The sequence below is a fragment of the Dipteris shenzhenensis genome, chromosome 27, assembly GCF_047967505.1.
Source record: "Dipteris shenzhenensis isolate YYH24624 ecotype China chromosome 27, Dip_SZ_1.0, whole genome shotgun sequence".
Lineage (NCBI taxonomy): Eukaryota > Viridiplantae > Streptophyta > Polypodiopsida > Gleicheniales > Dipteridaceae > Dipteris > Dipteris shenzhenensis.
The window spans coordinates 44,266,128-44,277,518 of NC_141622.1; the positions used below are offsets into that span (position 1 = coordinate 44,266,128).

General features: G+C 44.0%; 1 protein-coding gene across 1 annotated transcript; it reads right to left on the reverse strand.

Annotated features, from left to right (window-relative positions):
• Positions 1-3,582: 3,582 nt before the first annotated feature.
• Positions 3,583-9,280, reverse strand: LOC147884357 (pentatricopeptide repeat-containing protein At5g27110-like). Its single transcript, XM_087398471.1, has one exon. It carries the CDS (start codon positions 7,726-7,728, stop codon positions 4,345-4,347), a length of 3,384 nt encoding a protein of 1,127 aa, XP_087254597.1. The 5' UTR covers positions 7,729-9,280; the 3' UTR covers positions 3,583-4,344.
• Between the last annotated feature and the right edge of the window lie 2,111 nt (positions 9,281-11,391).

Below are 11,391 nucleotides of genomic sequence, written 5' to 3' on the forward strand. Positions count from 1 at the left end.
AGTATGAAGTGTCTCATCAACAATAAAGGAGCATTCATCCTTTGAAGGATCGTAACTGCAAGTCAAGAAAGCATATGGGTCATCATCTTTAGTGGCTGTAATATCAGAACTACCCACTGAAAAATCTGAAGTGCAAGACAAGAAGGCATAGTGCTCTTCAACCAAGTTGGCTGCAACATCTCCTCCATCATGAGAATGTGGAACTGATGCATCCGACACAGCCATACCGGAATTCCTTTTCTTCTCTTTGGCTATGCGCTTCTTGCACTCTCTAATATAATGACCTGGCTTCTTGCAATAATGACAGATGCCCTTCTTTTTCTGCTTATTTGTATCACCCTTTGCCTTATAAGAAGGCTTTCTAGAATCAGCTTTATGCTGATGTGTGGGCTGATTGGCATGTGGCTTTTGCTACCCTTTACCCTTAGGCTTGAATTTGGAGAGCATAGCATGCTCGCCAGCCCAGGTTGCCATATTTCTGCAAGTTTGTTCCTCCTGCAACAGAAGTCCTACCAACTCGTGAAAGGAGAGAGGATTGTTGCCCCCCCTTAATGACAAATTCAGCGAGGTGTGAAAACCGAGATAAGACTCAAGAAGAGAGTTCAGAGTGGTGGTGATTATCTCTGAATCCGGAATGACTTCATCAATATTCAGCAATTGTTCCCTGAGGTCCTGAAGCTTTGTGAGGTGAGAATTCATGGAATCTCCCTCCTCCATATGTGTATGGGAAAGTTCTCGCTTCAGAAGGAAACCCTGGCATCATTTCTTGCTGCAAACATACTCTCTAGTATCTCCCAAGCTGCCATAGATATCTTGCATGACCGAATATGGGGTATAATGAACCTCTTGACAGAAAGAGAAATTACTGAAAGAGCTTGTGCATCTGTAGAGTCCCATCTTTTCTGCTCTGCTGTGGGAGCTCCTGGAGCGGCTGCTCCAACCACCTGTGCTGCATTTGTACCTCTACCCCTGCCTCCAGCTGTAGGAGTGACAGGTGTAGTCGCTGTATCTGGTCTTGCTTCATTTCCATTGACATAATCCCAAAGATGTCTGCAACCAAGATATTGCGAACCATGAAACTCCACAAGGAGTAGTTGGTGCCATCCAACTTATCCTCTTGTGTGAGAACCCCTAACACCTCATTTGAGTTGTTCTGAGCCATTTTCACTAGATAATCTCAAAAAATACAGCAGACTGACCAAGTGAAATCCTTTCCTGGGATATAAAATGCACAAGTAAAATCTCCAAAGAAAAATATGCCCACAGTGACAAATACTGTCACAGCCTGTCAAAGGCTCAGAATGCACTTGAATTATCTTGCAAATGCTCTCCAATGTCTGCAATGTCACTCAAAATGAGTCCAAAATTGCCTGTAACAGTCCCAAAATGCTTGTACACTGCCAAATTGCATCAGAATGCCAAAAGCCCCAATTTCTTCAGGAAAATTGCATCCAAAAGAGGGCAAATTGCCTGAAAGCCCCAAAAATGCAAGAAATTGCTGTGCAAAGCAAAAAGCCCCAAATTTTTGCAAGAAATTGCAACTCAAAAAGGGGCAAATTGAGTGAAAGCCCCAATTCACAATTTATTTGCAAGAGTAGTAAATTCTACTGCCAATGTGTCCAAATGAAAATTCCCAAGTGTTCAAATGTGACTCAAACTGAGTCCAAAAAACCTGCAAAGCTCCCAAATTGCTCTTCTTTGCAATGTCTGCCAAAAAATTGCACAAGAGCACTCCAAAAAATACAATGTGCCTGCAAAGATCTCAAAAGCCCCAATTTCTCTGCAAAGAGAAGAACCTGTAAAGCAAAAACCTGCAAAGTAATCTTGCAAGAAAATCCTTTCCTTGACCCAACTTGGCATTCTGTCAATTGTGTTCTATCAACATATCTTCCATATGTTTGAACGTGCCTTGGAATGCTAAGTAGGAGAATGGTTACAATGTTAGGTGATAAGATCCTAACGGTTAAGTTGGGTGCTACTTGTCATATGTGCGTGGGACCTGTCCTATGTGCTCGTCATATGAGAGAGGAGCCTCCCTCTAATAGAAGGGGTGGAAGATGGGATGTGACAACACGACTCATTAGATGTGCCCTTTCTTTTCTCCCTAAGACTTGAGGCTCTAATCCTTAGACGGTGGGTACAAGAGTTTCTAAGGTTCCTTGACCCTTCTGGCTATGCTTTAATTATTATAATCCCTTTTCACCCCTACGCAATGACCTATAGCATAACATACCCTATTTCTTCTTTTGTCTCAGTCAATATGGCTCCAACTTTTAGAGCCATCTGAACCATAACTGATCCCATTGATTAGTTGGGTAATGCTGGGTTCTCATATCATGACATGCACTCTAGAGTGCATTCCTCCTTACCTGTGAATGTTTTGGGGTAAAAGAAGGCGACACAGGAATAGTCCGACCGGCAAGTTGAGGTACACTGCTTGTAGCCTCCTCACGTGCAGGAGTTTCTTCAGCCATACAGATGAGGGGAGCACAGAAAGAATGAATTCAGCAAGTAGATGAGGGAAAGAGAGGGAGGGAGAGAGAGAGAGAGAGAGAGCAGTCCGGCTTTCTGCGCAGAGGTAGCTGCTGAGAAAAGAGAGGGAGAGAAGGGCTTCGTAGAGGTTATTGCAAACAGTGCCCAGCATCATACTACATGAATTTGCTCAGATTCCAACCTCGAAACACTTCAGCAACATGCAGAAACCCTTCCCTAAATACGTGGCACCATTTCGAACTGCATACCTCACAAACTTCAACTGTGTAGAGAGCTTGCTCTGGTACCAACTAAAACATCCCCACTAGGATCTAACCCTACACACAGTCAAAACCTGGTTAGCAAATCCAAATAGAGATCAGCAGGTGACTCAACTCCCAGCCACCCCCGAGGACGCCGGATAGAGATCAGATTCCCACAAGGCTATGCCCTAGCTCCAGTGTCCCATAACACCGAAACCATTCACTAGGAACCTTCAACATGGTATCTCGTGAACCGCCATAGTATCTCGTCCACTAGGAACCTTCAACATAGTATGTTGTGAACCGCCATGCAGAGGCAAGAGTCTAGGCTTGTGATCCAAACCAGATCTTCCAATGGTGTCAACGCATTGAATGCCATCCCAATAGCCTTGGCCACTCTTATATAGAAGAGCATCCCGCTTTCTAGAAAGCATCCTAACTAATCTAGCCAAATGGCCCTTTCTAAATCTAGCCAAATGGCCCTTTGCCCTTGTTCTAAGCCCTCTAGCCCCACGTTAGCCTGCTTCCCTTAATCCCAAGACCCCTAACCCTGCTGGATTAAGTCCACTAATCCAAGGATTAGCATCCAGGTACATAACAAGGCACGTGCCACAGTCAAAGACAAAAAGACTCTGAACAATGACAATAGTACATGAAATACAAAAGTAGTATGAGCTCAACTTCTCAAGTTAAGTTCAAGTGGACACTCTACAAAAGTCTAAAAGCCAAATCATGATAAGAGTCACAAGTCCACTGCACAAACATCATAACAAAGGATTACATACTAAGTTTTGAGAACACTAAATAGGAAAGTAGATGTTTAGTTAAAGAACACGAATATCCCTGCCCATAATAGCTGGAGAGTCAACTGATAACAACCAAGCATGCTCATCCTCTCCACCTTGCCTGCACCCTTCTCCAAAAGAAATAGAAGAGGAATTGATACAAAGAAGAAGGTGCTGATGTAGATTTTGCTGCTGCTCTAGATGCTGCTAAAGCGACAGTGAGCACTGGGGTCACAGGTCTGCAATGCATCCTCATAGAAGAAGGAATACGGCTAGTAATCCTTGTGCCACAGATGGATGATCTGTTATGTAGGGACTGCAATGTAAGGGGAAGAAACCAATGAAATGAACTTCCTGGCAACTAAGGTGCCAGCAGGGCAACTAGGGTCTGTGCTTCCAGGATTCAGGCCAATGAGACAAGTATTGTACAGCTCAATTTTCAATCAACTGACTGTTTAAATCGCATCTTTCAATACCTGATAATATCATGTTTATGGTTCAGGTCATGAGATAAACCTTATTCTTCATGGCTCTGTTATTTCTTTTTCTCTCAGCTTTGTAGGAAAATGAATGTCCGTGTTCCTTATATGAACCTTCATTTCACATCATGGCTCTGTTATTTCTTTTTCTCTCAGCTTTGTAGGAAAATGAATGTCCGTGTTCCTTATATGAACCTTCATTTCACTTCAACCAGTCAACAGGATTTGAGATACATTATGTTTATCCCAAACGGCAGTTTGGCATTCATAACCACATATCCCACAAAAACACTTGATCTAATGATGTAGCCAGCACGTAAAGCTATTCCCAACTCCTCTGAATGCTCACATGAGACTGTTTTTGTTCTCTTCATAACTACTTGGTCTCAAAACCAGATCTAGCTTTGGTACATGCCCCTCCTCCTTCATGCGTAAACTCAAGAGTTCTAGGATTGCTGAAACTCCCTTACTTTGGTTGCAACCCACCACAAATTCATGCACCATCTTGTTTACCTCTATTACAGCACTCGCAGGCTTTTTCTTTGCCCCTGCATGTTTCCTCAACTCCTCTATTGTATGTGCATCATCCCATCTGCTAACACTCACGTAGATGTTTCCCAAGAGCACATATGAAGGAGCAGATTCTGGATTCATCTGGACAATCTGCTTGAAGCATCTCAATCCTAATTCTGCTTCCCCATAAGTTTTGCAGGCACTAAGCAAAGCTTTCCATGTTCCTTCAGATGGAGGCGCTAGCATAGTTTCAAGCACTTTTTCTGCCTCATACAGATGTCCTGATCGAGCAAGAAGATCAACCATGCAACTGTAGTGATCTATCGTTGGGGCAATGCCATACTTGTCTCTCATTACCCGGAAATACTGCTGACCCTCGAATACCAGGCTAGTATGGCTGCATGCAGCAAGAAGACATGTAAATGTAATAGCATCTGGCTTCACATGCTGTTTTTGCATGCTCTCAAAACATTGTACAGCCATGTCACCATCATGGTTCCTGCCATATGCATTGAGCATCGTGTTCCACACTATAATGTCTCGAATTGGCAACTTGTCAAAGACTTCTTGCGCCTCTGAAAGTGAGCCACATTTGGCATACATGTCAACCAAACTGCTGCCAGTAAAAAGATCTCTTTCAAATCCCTTTTCTGCAATGTCTGTGTGGATTGTTCGCCCCTTGTCTATGGACCCTATGCTGCCACAAGCTCTTAAGGCACAAGCAAATGTAGCAGCTTCTGGAGAGACACCCTCTGATTGCATCTGTTCAAAATATTTCAACACTTCCTGACAGAGTCCATGTTTGGCATACCCTGCAATTAGTGTGTTCCATGCCTTAACATTTCGGGCAGGCAGCTTGTTAAAGACTTGCTGTGCTTCTGAAAGTGCGCCACATTTGGCATACATGTCAACCAAAGTGCTGCCAATGAAAAAATCACTTTCACATCCCTCTTTCACAACCTCAGCATGTATTTCAGAGCCCTTGCCTATGGCTCCTATGTTGCCACAGGCTGTTAAAACACAAACGAATGTGACAGGGTCTGGAGAGATGCCCTCCAGTTGCACCTGCTCAAAACATTTCAGTGCTTCGTGATTGGATCCAACTTCAGAATGGCCTGCAATAAGCGCGTTCCATGACACAATGTTCCGAACTTGCAGATTGTTGAAGGCTTCCTGTGCCTCTGAAATTGAGCGACATTTGGCATACATGTCAACCAGAGAGTTGCCAACAAAAAGATCTCTTTCAAATCCCTTCTGTGCAATCTCGGAATGTATTTCCCGGCCCTTGCCTATCATTCCTATGCTGCCACAAGCCTTCAAGGCGCATACACAGGTGATGGCGTCTGGAGGAAGGCCCTCCAGCTGCATCTGTTCAAAACATATCAGCGCTTTTGGACCAAGTCCAAGTTCAGCATATCCTGCAATTAATGCAGCCCATGACACAATATTCCGAACTGGCAGCTTGTCAAAAACTTCCTGTGCCTCTGATAATGAACCACATTTGGCGTACATGTTCACCAAACAGTTGCCAACTGAAGGATCTCCTTCAAATCCCTTCTGCGTGATCTCCATGTGCAGTTCTTGACCTTGGCCTATGGCTCTCATACTGCCACAGGCCTTCAAGATGCAAACAAAAGTGATAGCGTCCGGAGAGATGCCTGTCAGTCGCATCTTCCCTAAACATTGAAGTGCTTTATGACTAGGTCCATGATCAGCATATCCTGATATTAGTGCATTCCATGACACACAAGTCTGAACTGGCAACTTGTCAAAGACTTCCTGTGCCTCTGACATTGAGCCACATTTGGTATACATGTCAACCAAAGTGTTGCCAACAAAAAGATCTGTTTCAACTCCCCTCCATGTGATCTCCGTACGTACTTCTTGGCCCTTGCCTATGGCTCCTATGTTGCCACAAGCTTTCAAGATGCCAACGAATGTAATGGCAACTGGAGAGATGCCCTCTAGCTGCATCTGCTCCAGACACTTCACTGCTTCCTGACAAGGTCCATGTTCAGCATATCCTGCAATTAATGCATTCCATGACACAACATCTCGAACTGGTAACTTGTCAAAGACTTCCCGTGCCTCCGTAAGTGAACCACATTTGGCATACATGTCGACCAAAGCATTGTGGACAAAAACATATCTTTCAAATCCCTTTCGTGAGATCTCAGCATGTAAATCTCGGCCCTTGCCTGTAACTCCTACGGTGCTACAAGCTTTTAAGACACAAACAAATGTGACAGCATCCGGGGAGACGCCGTCCAGTTGCATCTGTTCAAGACAGTTTAGTGCTTCCTGGCCAGGTCCATGTTCAGCATATCTGGCAATTAGTGCGTTCCATGACACAACATTTTGAACTGGCAGCATATCAAAGACTACCCATGCATCTAAAAGTGCCCCACACTTGGCATACATGTCAACGAGAGTGTTGCCAACAAAAACATCTCCTTCAAATCCCTTGTGTGTAATCTGCATATGTATAAGTTGGCCCTTGCCTAGGGCCCCTGTGCTGCCACAAGCTTTCAAGATGCAAACAAAAGTAACAGCATTTGGAGAGATGCCCTGATATTCCATTTGTTCAAAACACTTCAGCACTTCCAGACAAGCTCCATGTTCAGCGTGTCCTGAGATTAGTGCATTCCAAGACACAACATCTTGAAATGGCAAATTATCAAAAACCTCTTGTGCCTCTGCAAGCAAGCCACATTTGGCATACATATCCACCAAACTATTGCCAATAAAAGAATCTCCTTCAAATCCTCTTAGAGCGATCTTAGCATGAATCTCTCGGCCTCTTTCCACAGCTTTCAACCTAGCACAAGCTTTCAATAGCACCGTTACTGTATACCTGCTAGGCTGTAGCATATCATCTTGCATTTTCTGATAGAGGTTGAAAGCATGCTGTGTTCGCCCACATTGAATATGGCCTGATATGAGAGAAGTCCAAGAATACTCATTTCTATGAGCCAACCTGCTGAAAACTTGCTGAGCATCACATACACTTGCACACTCCGTAAACATTGGCACAACGTAGTTTCCAACAGCTATATGAGCTTCCAGCCCATTGTTCCGAATGTGCGCATGCACACGCTTGGCATACCATAGAATTTTTTCTTTCCTACATCTCTGCAAGATGTGGATAAAGTTCTCAACCAAAGGCAGCTCAGCTCTCCGGTCTAAAATAACGAGTGTCTCCTCTAGCCTCAGCATTTGTCAAACACTGCCCTCTATGTAGAATGCTAGTTCAGTCCCCCAAGGCACCCTCTCCACCCTTTGATGCCTTTTCTTGATCTGCTGACCAGATGCTACGTCAGTTCCTTGGCCCTCTCAAGCATGTACGTGGGTTGTGCCAATATCCACAGCACCTTCTTTGTGCGTTTATGCCGGAAAGCGAGCCTTTGATGTGAGACCACACTTTTGTCGAACAACACATGCCGTTCAGATCCATTGGTCACAGACTTTGCTTTTGTTGTCCCAGAACTGTATCTGAAACCGGTATAACGATGCTCAAACATAAATTTGATGAATAAAAAGAACAGAAGATCCCTCCACCAGTAACCTGAACTAGAAATCATTCTTGACTGTTGAAAAGGGCTAGCATAGGAATCCATCACCATTTGACTTTTTCGCTGCTGCTCACTGGTTTCAGGATCACAAACCTCGTGTCCCAGTGGACTAAAGCTCCACTTCCTCTCCGTTAAAAACCTCACCTCCGCAGGCAAGACTTGAAGGAGCGAATATGAAGGCTCAAGCCAAGGAACGGCGAATGATGGCCTCATCTTGAGAGTTCTGGTGCACGCTGAAGTTGCCGACAGTAGATCTCTAGTTTGCTGCACGCTTACAAGACAAAAAATGTTGGGTCTACTTTTTTCTAAAATCTGTAACTTTCAATAACCACATGATACCAAAGCCAACACTTTTACGATCGGCAGCCGACAGCAAAGTTTTCCTTTTGTGAGCCCTCATTAAACAAAGTGTCACAATTATAAACGTTGATCTTTATAAAGATCTAATGGTGTGAATATGAATTAAATTTGGATTATTTTATATTAATTAAGGTACATGTTCCGAATTAGTCGTCCTAGCCTTTGGGTTTTGATGTTTTTTGTGCTGCGCCTCCATCGTCATCGCTTAGCTTGCACTGTCTACCCTTGTAAGCTTTCACACCTCTCCTGCAGCTCCTACACAGCCCTGGAAGCTTGGCCTGCCATCGCTGCTTCCTTCTTTGTCCTCCTCCCACTTCTCTACTACCTCCGCAAAGCCACCCATGCTACAGAGCCAACCCCGGCCACCCCAACTTCCTCCTCCTCAGTTGCTCCCCCCTCGTCCTCCTCAACAAGAACCTCTTCTATCCTGTGGGTCTGAACGCCCTTTGGACTTGCAAGCCTCGTTCATGCAGTATTCCATTTGCCAGTGTACTTTCGGGGATGATCCCACGTGCCTAGGCAGCTCTGAGAACGCAGCGCCTCCATCAAAGACTTTGCGCAGGCGTTTGAAACAGCGCTCACAGACACCGCATGGGATTTCTGACTCCTTATTTTCGAAAAGGGCACTTGGGATTGGGGACGAGAGGAAGCTTCATGTGTTGAGCTTGACGATGGCAGGCATGATTCTGTTGCTTCTAGCATGGAGCTTCCTGCGTGGCTCTTTTCCTGTCAGCTTGCGAGGATTAAAAACTGGGAAATCCTCTCGAGTAGCCATTCCCGGGAGGAAAAGCGCGAAAATGGCGACCGAACGGGAGCCAATTTCGCCGGTTTCCAACCGACAATGGCTGGTTTTCGACCGACAATGGCTACCGGAGAGGATTTTCGGCCGTCGCCGTGGGAGGAGGCGGCGTGTTGGCCGTTGGATCGACGTTGATCTGATGGTGGATAATAGCCGTCGTGTGCCATTAAGGTTGTAACTCTTGTACACCGAGAGATCAAGAGCTTGATCTAAGGGCCATAATATCGCGAGCCGTTGGATCAAGCAAGATCTGATGGTTCTTATTCGAGAGCAATCATGCACCGTTAGATCTTGATTAGATCTAGTGGTGGATAATAATGCAGACCGCTAATCCCTCAAATGCCTCCTTGTCGAGACATTCATGGGCAAAGTGTCAACTTCTTTTACAGAAGTAACATGCATCCGAGAAGATGCCAAACCGAACTTCAGCGAAAGATATTCCATCCATTTGGTAGTTCCAATTTGAAATCCTCTGGAGGATTGTTTCTTGAAAGAAAGCCTCGTCCAACAAACTGAAAGTCGACCAAACTAGCATTCCCTTGATCCGCCGACTGAAATCACCTTGGAAATTCCTCTTTCGTAGGTATGCGTAGCAAACGGGAATATTCACGGCACAGAACCATCAGCTTCCTGAGGTTGATACGCTATACGTCATGTTCAAGGCATACGAGCTCGACAGGATTAGCTCTTGGGTCCCCATTTGCAACTGCCTCGGCAAAAGTGCAGTGTATTTCGCTGGCTCCGCTGTCATTTGCAGTTACTTTTTGGAGAGGTTGTTGGATGTGGGATTTAGACTGGGTTTCCAAGGCCCGGTTCATGTTCCCTGCATCTTCTTCGCTCAGCTTCCCTTCATCTTCTTATTAGCCTACCGTTCACCGAGTCTCTGTCTTGCATGTGCTTGCTCATGCCTCTTCCTAGTTCGCGTTCTTGTTGATCCTTCACTGTGGATCAGCCATATAATAGCATCTACTACTTGAGTCTTTCTTGCCACGGTTCTAGCTACTTGCAGCTATGATGCTGCTGCCACATTTCCTTTGCCCTTTCCAATTTCGCTTTGGGAGACTAGCTTTCCTATTCAAACAAGATGAATATAATTCATTAGGCCTGCCCCAAAAGTTAATGAAATATCTTGTAGTGAATGTCTTATTCATTAGTCTTGTAGTGACTAGTAAGCATAGTTTTTGCCTCTTGTAGTGATAGTTGAAGGCTTGTTTGTCCATATATGATCAATTGTTGATCCATGAATTGTTGTTGGTTGTTTGATTAATTGGTACATTTGTTTTGATGACATGTACTACTGTAGTTTATTTTCTTGATTTTGTGTCCTCATTAAATTCAATGTTAAAGGCCCTGACAATGTAAGCTATTGTGTCTTCATTTATGTTTTGTAGGCTCCGGTCTATAACTTGTAGTATTGAGGTCGTGCTTGCTATGTGATGTTTTTATGTGTTTACAACAACTACAATGTTATTCCCTTTTTTTTGATCTAAAGACTGTTAGTAGGGCATGTGATCCGTTTTGGTACATGTGTAATTGCTTCTTCTCAATCATGTCCGATGTGCTTGGAAGCAATGTTGTTGATTCTTCTTGGGGTGCTTTCGCTCATAACTTATATATTTTGTTACATTTTTCTTGCATGCTATGCCTTGGATTGCCATGTTGTTCGTTGTAAAGTATAGCCAACTTCTTTGCAGAGAGGCCTTGTCTGCTTCTAATCAAGCCTTGCCAAATATATTCTTCGTCCATTGATCATGCGGTGTACTTACGCTTTTGCTGCTTTGGAAGTAAAGGGTGAATTGTGGTGAGGAAAAAATTCTGCTATTAGGATGTTATGAGTACTTTGTGCACTCTGGTGTTGTAAATTGAAAATTTCTTGTATGCTTCCTTCTCTATTCAACAAAACAGCGAAGGAGTTTATGAACATGTTTGATAATCTTTCCAAACAATCAAAAAGTAATGCTCATGAGCTCGCAACACTTTGCATCAGAGCATTAAGTGCATGCTTCTCTAGTATTCCCCTTTGCAAGTCTTTGTTTTGTGTGATGACCTTCTGCCATACTACATTCATTGAAGTAACAATGTCGTTATACAATGCATGAAGCAATGAATTACAGTCATGATTGGGATAAAACTCTTTCAAACATTATT